Below are 15,913 nucleotides of genomic sequence, written 5' to 3' on the forward strand. Positions count from 1 at the left end.
TAACAGCGGGAGGGGGGGCGGGAACGGACAGCGGGACATCGCGCAACCCACCCCTACAAAGGACACTTCCGAAATGGTGGAAAACAAAGCTATAAAAAAAAAAAAAAAAAAAAAACACCGCCCACCGCCGCATGACGATCGCAAGGGGGCGGGATGAGTAAAAATGGCCGGAACGCCCACAAATCTGCTCCGGCCATGACGGACAGATCTCTGTTCCAATGGCTAGCCTCCATTTATGGAGCTAGCCAATGGTACAGAGGGCGGATTCCCAAGCCACATAGTGTAAACATTAGATTTCGCCTGCGCCGAAAAACTGCGCGGCGCAGCTTTCGACGAGGCGAAACCTAACAAGCATTTACAATGCAATGGTTTCGCCTTTGGAAAAGTTAGAGCTATTGGCATTGTAAATGACAAAATTTGTATTATGTGTTGGTTTTGAAAACAGATAAATAAATGGCATTGTCATTTACATTGCCATTAGCTTAATCTCTTGCAAATGTGAGACCTATTGTACCCTACGGACGAGCTCAGCAGACAAAAATTACTACCACACACACACCCAGAGCCACACACACACACCCAGAGCCACACACACACACACACCCAGAGCCACACACACACACCCAGAGCCACACACACACACACACACACACCCAGAGCCACACACACACACACACACACTCAGAGCCACACACACACACTCAGAGCCACACACACACACACACACCCAGAGCCACACACACACACACACCCAGAGCCACACACACACACACACACCCAGAGCCACACACACACCCAGAGCCACACACACACACACCCAGAGCCACACACACACACACACACCCAGAGCCACACACACACACAAACCCCCAGAGCCACACACACACCCAGAGCCACATACACACACACCCAGAGCCACACACACACACCCACATCCAGAGCCACACACACCCAGAGCCACACACACACACCCAGAGCCACACACACACACCCAGAGCCACACACACACACCCAGAGCACACACACACCCAGAGCCACACACACACACACCCAGAGCCACACACACACACCCAGAGCCACACCCACCCACCCAGAGCCACACACACCCACCCAGAGCCACACACACCCACCCAGAGCCACACACATCTGTTGCCTTCAAAATGTTTATCAATAGAAACGGTATTACACAAAAAATGACATCTGTATACTACCCAGCAGGTAATGGAGCTGTGGAAAGGTTCAACAGAGTGTTGAAAGGAACCATACAACTAGCAAACAACGAGTTATGTTGAAAAATGGAGGTAAAGAAAATGATTTGGGCATTCAGAATAACAACTAGGGAGAGCACAGGAATCAGCCCATTTGAAATGATGAGAGGAAGAACAGCACTGTCCCTCCGTGGCCTATGGCGTCTTAGCAAATTTACGTAAAAACTGGTTTTCAAGAGCACAATTTGAACAAATTGTTCTCTAAATGTTCTCTGGAGGAAGCCCATCCCAGAACTTCTACAAGTCGGGTTCACACACGGAAATTCAGGTCAAGTATTGCGCACTATCAACTTCCAAGCTTTCCAGACACTCGTTTCTATAACTAGCCACAAAAACTCACATCCGCCACTTCTGAAGTCCGTCTTCTATTCCTATGACCTTCAAGTCCTTCTTTGATGCAGTTATTCCACTGCGGCCGTTATTTCTATGGCTCCCACACATACACACAACACGGGGTTTCCAACTGTTGGGTTCGCAAACCTCCACGTTAGTGTGTTTCCAGGCACTGTATTCACACCATAGTTTGTAAACATCACTTCATTATTAGCCCGGTCATCTCGGCTGCAACGAGTACTATGCAACCATAAACATCCGAGTTTAACAACGCCGCGCGCATGCGCAGACCTGGGCACATAACCAACCCATATATAGCACAATAGCGCTCCGAATAGTAGCGTAGCATCCTCTTCCCCCCGCCCTAAACCCAGCAGGAAGAACACTCACTTCTTCATGGTCCCTTTCGGGCCCAGGTTGGTCCGCAGCACGTCCTGCAGCCCACGAGCAGCGCTGATGTTTACGGCCAAAGCTGCCTGCGCCCGAGGTACCTCGGCCTTCGGGTTGAGAGCTTTAACGGCAGACATGGCTGAATTAGGGGGTTTCCGGGCTGGTCGCTTGGAGCTGAGAAATGTGTGGCCTCCAACACGCCGCCTCGTAAGAAAAGGGAGCTAGGGAGCGTGCAGTCGGCGTTTCCAGAACGGTCTAACGTGCTGCGCGCCTCCCTATTGGCTGTGAGGGTTTCGGCTTTGTGACGCCACTCTCTACTATTCGGTACCATAGTCGTATTCAGCACTAGACCGCATTTAGACGTATTCAGCAATGTTAGGTGTAGAAAATTACTCGTGAATGTTAAAATGTTACTGCAAGAGTAAAAGGGTTGTGCAAGAGCATGGCAAAGTGTGTCCCAGCTTGCAGCTCATTCATGCTTTGACCTAATATGGGTACTATCAGAGGTGGACACGCCCACATAAATCGAAATCCTACAACTCCAAAACAGTGTAATCTCGCAAGTAAAATAATTGTTTTCCGAAATACGACATTGCCTCTCTCGTTAGGAGGTTGATGTTAGGTACCCTAATGTGATCCTATCAGGAATCAATTAACAGCGGGGGGGGCGGGAACGGACAGCGGGACATCGCGCAACCCACCCCTACAAAGGACACTTCCGAAATGGTGGAAAACAAAGCTGTAAAAAAAAAAAATAATAAACACCGCCCACCGCCGCATGACGATCGCAAGGGGGCGGGATGAGTAAAAATGGCCGGAACGCCCACGAATCTGCTCCGGCCATGACGGACAGATCTCTGTTCCAATGGCTAGCCTCCATTTATGGAGCTAGCCAATGGAACAGAGGGCGGATTCCCAAGCCACATAGTGTAAACATTAGATTTCGCCTGCGCCGAAAAGCTGCGCGGCGCAGCTTTCGACGAGGCGAAACCTAAAAAGGCATTTAGTGGTCATTAACCCTGACATTTTGCAAATTGTAGACATTATGATTGCAAGATGGCTTTGTACCCGAGACCTTAAAGTTGTTTGCCGATTTTGCTACAGCCTATCTCATAGTATGTGTAATGCAATTTTAAAATAATGACTTGCATATTTACAGTACGTTCTTTTACAAGTTGGGACCTCGTAGCACTCTATATACATATCACTATTCTCTAGTGCACCAACAAGGATTCAGTTGCCTACTTGGCTGGTTACTTACACACAAAGAAATCTTCAGTAATCACATTAACACATTCGGCCTCCATAACTTAAAAGAACGTTTTTCACGCAGGTGCTTTCATCTGCACTGATTTTTAATTTAAGTTGTGTGCGAACTATGGTTATTTAAGTGAAGGTGAAAGGAAGCAGCCCCATATCTGACCCTAAAACCTTTGCTGCCAGGATGACAGTCCCCAGACCTGTTTTTGTGCAACCCCTGTTCACCCTGTCAATACTTAGCACGAGGCTATCATTAAAGCCGACGCAGCCCACCACACATCATCTGAAGAATGTTGCCTGTCCTGGAAGCTGCAGCAGCCCCGGTCTAGTATACTCGGCGCCTAATGGGCATTGCGCGCCTGCCTACCACATTAACAGAGGTTATCAGAGGCCAACCTGCCCTATTCATTCATCCTTCTGGAATTGTAAGTTTGTTCGAATAAGTTCTTGTAATCAATATGTCCCAGAAAGTATTCGTCCCCAACCTGCCTCATTTTAAGAATTGTTTAGCTCCACCTACACCTTTTCCGTGAATTTTTCACCCGTCCCCCTAGAACTACAAGAACTATATATGTGCACACATCTGTCATTTCCACTTTTTTACAGTGCACCAGAGCAGGACCCACGGAACAGCAGGCATGGTCCAGTTCCACCGGCCACTGTAGGGTGTTTCGCTCCCTGCCGGAGGTGCTGTGACGAACACTGAACTAGCACCACCATCAGGAAACAAAAGCCTCTTACCTGGGAAATTAGCAGAAAGTCCATTAAATGACGTTTTAAGTTTACTCGTGGAACTTCGGCAGAGGGATGACTGGCCACACATGTATGGCATGCAAGCAGCACACACGCACACATAAACACAGTTAAGCATACATAGGGAATGCTCCAGGCCCTATTCTGGTATCACGTGCACACCTCGCTGCCATGGGAACAAGTGCGAATCGTCCAATGGTGTCCGCACGCGGGATACCTCAATCCTGGCACCTGCGGAAGGGGTTAACCATTAACTTTTGTTCAAATAAGAAGGCACTTCCCTGGATGCAGGCGGACTAGCGCAAGGGGCCAATTAGGAAAGTAATGAGCTTTTGTTTAGGAAACAGGCAAAATCTAATTTAAAAAGTTTGAATAGGCCAAATCACCCAACTGAGAGGCAGCCTGCTGCTTACAAACCAGAGTGTATAGACACATGCGCCAAATATAAACTGACTGCAAGTGAAAACGGAGGGCGACTGACACACTGAATGCACCACACTGGAACAGTCAGCATTCAAGAGGCCACGGGCATGCAGGAAGGCGCGTCCTGCAGTACATGGGAACACACTGTGAACGAAACAGAGAAAAAAAGATTCTTTGAATGTTCACTGTTTGGATGAATATTGCATTTCGGACAGAAACGCTGTGCAAAGATAACAATGCTGTTTTCTCTTGAAGTTAAACTGAAATCAAACTCCTCCCATAAAATCCTCCCCTTCCTCCTGCACTTTTTGAGGCAAGCATGGTTGTGATCACCAGTATAAGGCGGCCAGGAATTAGGGAGGGAGGTGTAGCGTCCGGGAGCATGTAACAGACCATGCCACACACATAGCTCTGGTTTCCACATCTTTATTCTTCAGCATGCAACCATTAACTGAACACACTGTGCCACAAACGGTACTAACCACATCCACTAGATTATGTAATACTTGTAAGGAGTCTGCCAAGAACCACTAGGGGCCTCATACCATCACAGGACACATCTTCCCCTTTGTTAACTAAAAAGTATGAACAAATATATGCACATTATAACTCCTTGATGAGTTCCAGGTGCTCGCATAAGTCCTCCAGATCTAGTTGTACGAGATAAAGGAGGGGTTTCTTCATCTGGCATCTCTGGAGAAGAGTCAGATGCTTGACTTGGGCACCCCAGGTGGACTTGCCTCACTCATGAGGTCTGGAGAAGATGAACATTGAGGCAAATACCTAAAGTTTGATGAGTCGCTGGTTATTGATTTTCCAGGTTGTTGGGGAGTTACCATATGTCCTTTACTCACCACAACTCTTAGGGGTTCAGCATCAAATGGAGGTCAGTGCTGAATGTCCACTTTTGCATGGCAAGAACTTGGTCTCCTTTCTCGAAGACTGTGTCTCTAGTGCATTGGCGCTTATAGGCATTAGCCTTCATTTTGCATTCTAGACAGATGTCAGTGACACAAGACTCGTCAGGATCTATTGACAGAGTGGTGGGTGATTGTGATATCCACATTCCAAAAGCTCTCACGAACAGCAACGTGGCATGCCTTTCTCCAGTCGTGGAATGAGGAGTGGAACAGTAGGCACAGTAAGCTGATTGTAAAGCTGTTTTGAAAATTCCTTCCAGCGCAGCACACTGAACCATCCTTTTCAAAGTACTCATAAATCATTCAATAATGCCATTTGCATGTGGCCAGAAAGGTGTACTTTTCTGATGTTTGATGTTCAAACGATTAAGAAAGTTTTAAAACTCTCTGCAATTGAAGGGTGGACCATAGTCAGATTTGAGAATGGAAGAAATAACCCATGCTGCAAAAATGTCATCCATCCTCTTGATTACTTTGTCATGTGTAGTTGATGATAAATCTTCATAAATCTTCTTCTTCTAGAGTAAAACGTGAGTAATAATCGACAACTACCATGAGATGATTTCCATTATTGAGGTGTTCAAAGGAGTCATCCACAATCCTCTTCCAGGCTTGCGTAGGTAGATCTGATATGTTTAGCAAGTGCAGAGTCGTTTTTGGGAGACAGACTGTTGCACAGATGACAAGTTTACAGCTCCCTTTCAACTCGTTCATCAAGACGCTGGAACCACCCTTGATCCCGGAGGGCTCTTTCAGTTGCGGCAATGCCACAATGTCCTTTGCATGCCAGTTCAATAACTTGTTGCCTCAGGCTTTCAGCGATAACTATTCATGCCCCTCTTAGTATGACACTATCATGAGTAACAGAAAGTTCCTCATGAACATTCTTGAATTTCTGGTACTCAACATCATCTTTAAGAGGTCGAATATTTGTCCTCCATGATTGCGTTGCAATGATTTCTTTAAGCTTAAGCATATCTTTGTCAGTATTAGTACCTGGCAGAATCTGTTCAATAGAAAGAGCTGCAGGCGCACTTGACTTTGCTATGATATTGATGTGGCCAGCTTTGGAGGTTGTATTTTGATGCTGTGGCGGCACTCATGGAAATTTTGATCCCTCCCTGGTTTGTGCACAATAGTGTACTCATATTCCTGCATATGCAACCCCCACCTCTTGATGCATGCTGGCATCCTGGCTTATGGATGTAGGAAAATTGGAGGCAACGCCTGATGATCCATGACAAGGGTGTGATGCTTTCCATACACAAACACATGGAAGTGTTCACACACCCACACTACAGCTAAGCTTTCTTTCTACGGTTGAGAACGAGCACGTTCAGTCTGAAATAGACTCCGGTTAGCACAGGCCAAAATGTGTCTCTGAGCATCGGGCTGTCCATTGTGTTGCCCACTGATCATGCCCAACCACACCAGGCTTGCATCTACCACAATCTCTGTATACAATTTCGGATCAAAGTAAGACATTTCAATTGCATTTTATTTTCTTGAAACTCTGGTCCCATTCAGATGACCATTCAAATGGAACATCTCACTTTGTTAGTTCACGTAGAGCGGCACTCACAGTGACAATATCCCGAATGTACCTGGAGCAATAGATAGCCATGCCTAAGAAGACTCGTAGCATGGTCACATCCTCTGGGGGCAAGTAGGTGACAATGCTTGTACCTTTTCAGGATCAGGTGTCATTACCTTTTTAGACAAAATATGCCCAAATAATTGAGTCTGTTTTTGTGAAACTCACACTTCTCTGCATTTAGTGTGAGACCTGCATCAACAAGCAGACGGCATACTTGTGTGAGTGTTTTATCATGTTCCTTTCATGTAGCCCCAAACACTAATATATCATCACTGTAGTTAAAGCATGTGTGACAGGCTGAATTATTCGACAAATTACATTTTGAAAGATTTCTAGAGCTGATGACACACCAAAACTGAGTCCCTTATATCTGAATAAACAAACATGATTTGAAAAAATAGTAATGTACCTACAGTTTTTTTCCAGTTCAAGTTGATGGTAGCCTTTGTTCAAATCAAGGCAGGAGGAAACATTGGCGCCATTCAGCTGCGTGATCATGTCCGCAATCGGTGGACCTGAATGTCTTTCTCTGTTGATTGCTTTGTTGGCCTGTTGCATATCAATACAAATGTCATCAGATTACATAATACATGCAATAAGTCTGCCAAGGCCCACAAGAGGCCTCATACACAAAAACACAGGACACCAAAAGAGGGTCATAAGTACTGGGATGAGGAAGAAAGAATTGGATTAATACAAATTACTGGTAAGTAATCTGAGCATTACCTCCTCACCAGCTTCCTCGTCCCAGTCCTTACATAGTGAGAATATATTCAAGCAAGGGCCTTCTTATCCTAACAGAAATTGCTAGAATAAAGGCACAGACACACATATGGGAGTAACGGACAATTTTTATTGCCAGAACATCAACTCCTCAAAAGCCCCAATTCAAGCCATAGAAAAAAGGAACCACCCTGGCTAAACCCATGACAGCCTTGTTTAGCAAGAGATCTGGAAATCTGGCAAAGAAAGAAAACTAGACCCAAAATGAGACCCAGAACATCGAGCAACATCAATCCTATAATGGGATATCAAATTGGATGGAGAGGTCAAAGATGCTGCTGTACAAGTGTCTTCCACCTACATTCTAGCCCATTCAGCCCAAGATGCTACCATACCTCTTGCTGAATGACCCTGAACATTCTTGGCAAACTCGGAGCCTGCATTTTTGTAAGCCATAGAAATAACAGTCTTGACCCATGTTACCAGAGTAGATCTAGACGGCGTACCCTTTTATTAGTATGACATAAATAAATGAATGAGTAATATGTCTACCGAAAGTTAGACAACCTCTTCAGATAAATAGTAAGAGCCCTTACTGCATTTAAAGAAGCCATGGAAAAGTCAGAGGAAATCAAATCCAAGAGGGAAGGCATTACTATGTCCTGATTTCTATGAAATGTAGAGTTAACTTTAGGAAGAAACTCAGGACATAAAGACTAAACTACCCTACCCTACAGAATGGTAAAATAAGGATATGTGACACTGAAAAGAACCTAACTCTTTCAACCGCTTGGCTGAAGTTATAGCTACCAGGAAAAAAACACCTTGAAAGACAAAACTGTATCAGGGGATTCTTCTATTGGCTCAAAGGGGCGACCCTGAAGAAAAGAAATGACCAAAGGTAAATCCCTTGTTGGGAAAAGCGCTTCACATTAGGCCAAATCAGTGAAAATCCCTTAAAAAGTCTACCAACCAATTAATAAATAGGATTTGGGTTACCCCAGAGAGATCTAAAAGCTCTAACAGCAGGACACTGTAGTCTAAATGTAGAAATTGAAAGATTTTTGTCGAAACCTCCTGAAGAAAATCCAGTATCACATCTTTGGGACATTCCAAAGAGGATAATCCCATCACCATACACCAATTATCAAACAAAGCCCATGGATGATTGTTAGACTTTCTATTTGACTCTCTTCTAGAAGCCTGAATAGAAAGGGAGAGAGGCAAAGAAAGACCCTTGTTTAACAGACCCTCCTTTTCAACTTCCAGGCCGATAGCGAAAGATGACCCAGGAATGCCACCGTCGGGACAAGCTAAATGATCGAAACAGGGCACAATGGGAGAATCCATTCCTTGTCTGCCATGGAGTGAAGAAGGGGAAAACACTTTCTCCTTGGCCATAAAGGAACCCCCAGAATGTCATCCGATTCCTCCCTCTGAATTCTGAGCAGGACTGTCCAGATGAGGGGAAAAGAGGAAAATTATACAAGAGACCCTTTGGTTAAGGTTGGACGAGGGCATCGATTCCCAGAGCCTGATTGTTTGCTGAGCGGGAAAAAAATCTGACAAACTTGTGCATCTGAGACCTCTGTGAACAGGTCTAAGAGAAGAACACCCCCATCTGCTGCATAGATCCTAAAAAAACAGGAAATTGAGTAAACTCCTGTGAACTGAAAAATACTCAACTTAGTCTGTTCACCTGGATGTTCAAACTCCCCTGAATGTGTACTGCTCTCCTAGAAAGAAGATTTACTTTTGCCCAAGACCTGATCTATAAAGCTAATAGGCTCAGGGACTGACGTTTTGTACCAAACTGACAGCTGATATAACTCTTTGTTATTAAATTGTCTGTCCTGATCACAAAACCTGAACCCTTCAACTGTGGAAGAAAACCACAAAGAGCTTTCTGCACTGTTTTTAACTCTTTCAAGTTTGATGAGTAAGTCACCTCCTGTGGAGACCAAAGCTCCAGAACAGTTAAAAGTCCCTAGCACACTCCCCTCCTGGCTTGCTAGCATCCGTTGTGAATATCAGAGGGTCTAGAAGTGCGAAAGGAGTTCCCTGATCTAGCATAGGTGAATCCATCCACCAGCTCAGTAGAGCTCTGACCACAGAAGTGAATGGAATGAGCATCTTGTACGTCTCTGAAATTGGAGGCCAATGTTGGAGGTTATGAAGGAACACTTGATTCAGGTGAAAGCGTGGCTAGGGAATGATGAATACCCTTACTGCCTCATAAAGAAGAGGCAAAAAAATCATGATGTTGGAATGTAGCTTGACAAAAAAGAGCAGAATCCACAACATATTTACCATGTTCCCTTGGACTCGGAGCCACTCCTCACAGGAGCCCACTGATGTTTCAGGAGAATATCCACTTGAGATCGTAAATTCATTCTCTCCGTGAAGGGATCCCTTGCCCACATCTCTTCTGAAATTGGCTCCAATGTACTCCATTTCGTCTGAAGGAACCAGAATTGACTTGGTCTTCTAGATTACAGACCAGAACTTCTGCAGTTTTACACAGTGTGTGTATCTGTGCTTGTGTGTGTATAAATAAATAAATATATATATATATATTTACACTTTAAATGGTAGATGGCGTTTTTTCCACTTTTGACACATGAACAAGGGCTTACGGGCTTGAAACGCGTTTTGTTGGGTCACTCTAAATAAATAACATCTTTGCCCACAAGAAAACCTCGGAGGTCAGTGTCTCTTTCCTCGCCTAATCCGCCGTGGGTGGAATCAGGAAGTGGTTCCCGCAAGAGAGCGAAATACAAAATTGAGTGCTGTGATTGGTTGGGAGGCTTGCTTTTCCAGTGAGCCTTCAAGCTCTTGTGGAAGCAAGAGGCTCCTGCGTGAGTGAGTGCTATGATTGACTGGCTATAGGAATGTCAGAAATAAAAAATAAAATGGCTGCCATTACTGTTTACTGTGAAAAACTGGAGGTGTTGTGGAAATTAAGTAAAAAAGCTATATATGCGGGAAGCATAAAAACATGCTTTCCCCCTAGATTTGGAGAGTAGGTGTCTAAGGGATAGTAGATGAGTCCTTCATACACTCTATTAGTAGGAATACATATTGTGGCCCTTGTTTATGAGAGGGAGGGTGTAAAAGATGAGTACTGTATTGTGTAGACTGTTAATTCTTCCAATGATCTCCCAAGACTCTGGCGGGGTCGTGAAAAGAAGAAAGGAGTAGGTGATCTTTGAATACACTGTAGTTGCATACATGCTCCTGTAGGAAGGAGTCTTACCGGACATGGTGTTTATCAGAGTCTACTATGTACGTTGTGAATAGATTACAGCCTCTTCCCATACCCTATTATGCAATTTGACTACTTGCTATTGTAGTGTATTGTTGCCAAGGGAATTGCTTTCAAATTAGGTGTGTACCTCATTTCCCTTGACTATACCATGGGGTCCCTCTCATATTTAACACGTTGTGAATAGATTACAGTCTCTTCCCATACCCTATTATGCATACCCATTATCAGAAAGAGGTATGTCAGCAGGGAGGACAGTCCCTGGACAGAGCGTGCTATGCAGTCAGTATCTCTCAACATACCCTACTACCCCCACCCATCATCTGAGAGGGAGTTCTGAAAGGAGAGTCCAGTCCCTCCCCGCACCCTACTACACACACACTTGTCAGAAGAGAGAGGTCTGAGTGGACAGGCCAGTCCCTCTCTGCACCCTACTATACACACCAGTCACCTGAGAGAGAGGTCTGAAAGGATAGGTTAGTCCCTTCCCACACCCTACTACACACAACCATCATCTGAGATAGAGGTCAGAGTGGAGAGACCATGATCACCCTACCACGCACACCTATCATCTGAGAAAGAAGTCCCAAAGAAGATGCCAGCCCATCCACACACCCGACCTGTCATCTAAGAGTGAGGTCTGAAACGAGAGGCCAGTCCCTCCCCGCTCACTGCTACGCATACCCGTCATCTGAGAGAGAGAGGTCTCAAAGGAAAAGCCAGTCTCTTCCCACACCCTTATACGCATACCCATTACCTGAGAGAGAGCGGTCTCAAAGGTGAGGCAGGTCCCTCCACACTGATTACCATGCACACTTGTTATGTGAGAGAGAGGTTTGAAAGGAGAGGCCTGTCCCACAACACACCGTACTATGTACACCCGTTATGCAAGATAGGGGTCTCAGCGGAGAGGCCAGTCCCTACACATGTCCTACTATGCATAGTTGTCATTTCAGAGAGTGGTTTGAAAGTAGAGGGTAGTCCCTCTTCATACTCCATGATGCACACCCATTATCCAACAGCAGGCTCTCACTGAAGAGGCTAGAGCTTACCTTATGCAAGATTTTCCCTACAATTGTGTTGTGAGACTATTGCGAGTCCCGCATGGAAAATTACTAGGCCTGTCACGAGAAGTTTAACAATCCTGCAAGAGTCTTACGAGATTGTATGGGGAAAAGTAAAAAAATAAAATAAGCATTGGCATCGCCAATTGGTCTCACCTAATAGGTCTCGCCTTTGTGACCTTATAAGGGTTTAGCTAGAGATATTGGCAATGGTTTATACTGGAATAACAGACAATTTTTTTGGGGGGGGGGGAAATTTTATTGCCTGATGGTTGTTGGTAACATTTTTATTAGTATGAATTTAGTTGAGTGGAAAAAAAGTAGCTATAATGTACATTTATAGACGTTTCCTAAATATATTTACACTGTTGAAATATCTTTTAATATTTCTATAATAATGTGTAGAAACATGGTAACATTTTTGAGGTTTGGAAGCAACCACAGAGTGAGATTTACAGATAACTGAGTGGGTATGCATATCCATAAGCAATGGTCTTGGTTCTGCATATATTTACCCGACGCCCTTTGCTCCTTCTTCCAGCCGCGTAGTGCGTGTAAGACAAGCTATTTATTTTCACACTGTAGGTTGGAGGCTCAGGTTGAAGTTTCGCAGTCAGATAAACAAAGGAGGCCACCTGGTGCCAACACTTCTAAGTGGGGCAGCGGACCTCCATGGCGCGGCTAACACACACTGCAATTTAAATTTAAAAATAAAGACCAAGCCAAAACAAAAGAAAACTAATGTGCACCCACAAGTTGGTTTTAAACACAATGTGGAGTGGAATGAAAACAATTATTGCTTCAGCAAAATCTTCAGCCAACAACAAACAAACTTGCGTAGTACAGAAAAAACAACCACACTGTCGGAAAGTAGCTGATAGTGATAAAAAGCCCTGTAGCTGGAGGGAGGAGGACGGAACATGAGAGAACAAGAAATATCAAAGACGCCGACAATCGTAAAACACGTCAGAAACAGAACAAGGAATGTAGCTGCCACTCTGCTTGCCGCTGCTCACTCCCTACAGCAAACGCTGTGGGAGTGAACATTCGGAAAGAAAGTGGGACATGCACCCGCCTTTGGCCATTTGCATGCTTTCATTATTAAAAGACACACACAAAGGCCAATCCAATATGTGGGATGAGTAAAACCCACAAGAAGGAGTTTTAGAGTGATTACAAGAAGCCTCCCCATAGAGCAACGCATACGTGCTGTACTAGGCTCGACCTAAAAAAGGCCAAGGCAAAACCAATATTTACCATTCTTATTACATGGTTAAAGAAATGCTGTGATGTGATTGGGTGCAGAACCAGAGATAACTTAGTTTTTCCTTGGTGCTTTGGACGAGAAGGAAGTCTGTTTGAGTTGTGCTCAGCAGAAGTGAATTTATGTGTAGCTGAAAGAGACTGTTGTCTTCAGCTGCATTTACTTAAAGTTCAAGTATTTAATAATATAGTTTATAAACTTTGTTGTGAAGTGTCAGAAAGTGTTCTAATGTTGGTAAACTTATTTTACACCATGTTGGGGAAGTGTAGATGTGTTCATATCACTTTTGAGAGGCATACATTATAATGTAACAAGCTGTAAGCAAGGTTTGTAGATTGTGTAAAAAAATGAAGTCTTTCAACTGCATATACTTGTAAGTAAAGGAAGTACTGTTTTGTTAAGTTATTGAACAAGTAATGTAATAATGCAAGCTCTCTTGTTCTTATGAACCTCATTACCTATATAATTGTGCCCTATGAGATGTTTGAGAGTTGATATTGCTATTTCTAGAGTAAAACATTGTGGTGAGCATTACCAAAGGCATGTCAAGATGAATTTGTAACTTTATAAACTGTTATGTAACTGAGTTCATAGCATGTTATAATTTCATTGCAAACATGAAAATAGACAGGTTGAAGGTGTGGATTATTTCCAGAGAAAGGAATAACGTTACTAGTGCAAAAAATGAAATGAAATGAAATACCACCAGATATAAATCTGTGATTGTGAATGAAAATGTAGTAAACCTTAGACAGTATAGTGATGCATCACTATTATAAATCACTGATCACTAAAATGTATGTTTTTTGTTATTTTGCCTTTTTTAGGAAGAAAATGGAAACTTGTCTCTGAGGAAATAATTATCTGCTCACATAGGCAGCAAAAAAGAGCCTTGTTAACACAAGAAGCATTATTGTGCTGTTTAGCAATAACTACCTCTTCAGGCACAATGTATTGAGGCTGAAAAAGATGTGGAAGTGCATGAACAGTTGTGCAGTTCAGCACCACAAGCTAACTCTACACGAGCTAAGCTTTGTAAACTATAATCTATAGATATCGTTCTATTACCACGCTGCCAATTGCCCATACCTACAGGAGCAAAGAATATCCCAAGCCTCTACCCACACTGCAGTCACCCTGCACCCAATATATATATATAAGGGTAACAGGTAACCCCGGCACTGAGAGAAGGTGGGGGAAATACAGGAAATAACAAAAAAACTTCAGTCAGGCAGAACCTCCTTCTATTCTTCTCTACCACCCTTGGAACATCAAGAAGCACAGCTGGCACTTAGAGGTAAGAGAGAAAGGAGAATTAACATGCAGCAGGAGTGAGGATTCCCTCTTTAACAGACACACAACTAATCCTACCCCTTTAGGCTGGTTGAGTTGTCTTCAAGAAGGAGGATCACGATATAGCCTAACTCCACACAAGAGGTGGTAATAGTATTCCACAAAAAATAGTGCTGTAAATCCAATAATCCAGATCCCCGAAAATGACACCTTCTCAAAAAAACATAAACGTGAGGGGGAAAAAAGAAACACACAGTGAGCCCAAAAAAAACCCAAACATGAATGCGACGGAGCGGAGAGCACAACAAACCACCGACTTGGAGCTACTCCGTGATTCCACCTGAATTCCGCATGACGAGGTGGATAGGGTACTAAACTACAGAAAGTCCAGGAAGGGAAGACGGGAACGCAGCCGCGTTACTCCCCCCGTCCCCTTTGCATCCAAGATCCAACACAACCCACCAAACTCCAAGGACGTGAAAAGGGTAAAAATAAAGTCAATCCCAGCAGGGGCCCAACCGAGCACACCCCAATCCTGAGGCCACAAATTGTCCGTAAAGCAAAGGTCCAGCAAATAGGCATGGGCGAAGCAGGAGCTGTTGATAACAGGAATCCCAGAGGCAAGGAACCGGAAACGAAACCAAGCGCCTGCATCCTGAAGGCAGGAACTTAAATACCTGCTGCTGGTAAGAGAACCTGCTCCCGCATGTGCACCCAATTACGCATGCAGCCAAGAAAAAGGAAAGATTTAAACGGAAACGGAACAGGGAGGGGAACCCCAGACCTGATAACGTCCTAAATCCCAAAAGATATGCTGCTTTGCCACCTAGACTACTATGAAGCAGTATGAAATTGAAGAATCTTTGGCAAGCTAAGGTGGCTAAAAGACAGGAAAAAAAGTAGTACTTACATCAAAATCCAGTAGGCAAATTAAGCAAAAAAGGGGGAGACATTAGCGCCTGCTGATGACCATCAGAGAAAAATGTCTTTATTACCAAAGTTGTTTGTTTTGTTTTATAGTTGTTGATGTAGTTTGTTAACATATTTGTTGTAGTATAGTATTGTTATTAAATTGTTTTGTTGTAATAAAAAAGTTTAAAGTTAATTATTTGTTTGTTTAACACCTATTATAAATTTCAATTTTATTATAGTATTGCAATATTGACTAAAACCGACAGCTCTCAACAGAGAGAATGCTCCATTTTATACTCTACTATGGACATACATCAATATGAAGAGAGGTATGTTTGGAGAGGACAGTCTCTACACACAGCCTACTTTGCATATGTGTTGGTTTAGGGAGATGTCTCAGCTGACAGAGCAGTGTTTCTTTATCATTGTCTCTATAGCTGTTTGCAAG

The 15,913-nt window shown here is 43.8% G+C and overlaps 1 protein-coding gene across 3 annotated transcripts in view; it reads right to left on the reverse strand.

The window, feature by feature from the left end:
• Positions 1-15,913, reverse strand: part of SLC4A2 (solute carrier family 4 member 2) — a 1,409,997-nt gene that overhangs the window by 1,168,849 nt on the left and 225,235 nt on the right. The window contains exon 1 of one of the 3 annotated variants that reach the window (XM_078662832.1): positions 3,993-4,124. The exons of the other annotated variants lie outside the window; for them this stretch is intronic. Coding sequence (XP_078518958.1) covers positions 3,993-4,106 — 114 coding nt within the window. The 5' untranslated portion in view covers positions 4,107-4,124. Of the gene's footprint in view, positions 1-3,992; positions 4,125-15,913 lie in introns of those variants that run through there. 3 annotated transcript variants of the gene reach the window in all.

This window comes from Lissotriton helveticus, chromosome 10 (assembly GCF_964261635.1).
Source record: "Lissotriton helveticus chromosome 10, aLisHel1.1, whole genome shotgun sequence".
NCBI classification, from domain to species: Eukaryota; Metazoa; Chordata; class Amphibia; order Caudata; family Salamandridae; genus Lissotriton; species Lissotriton helveticus.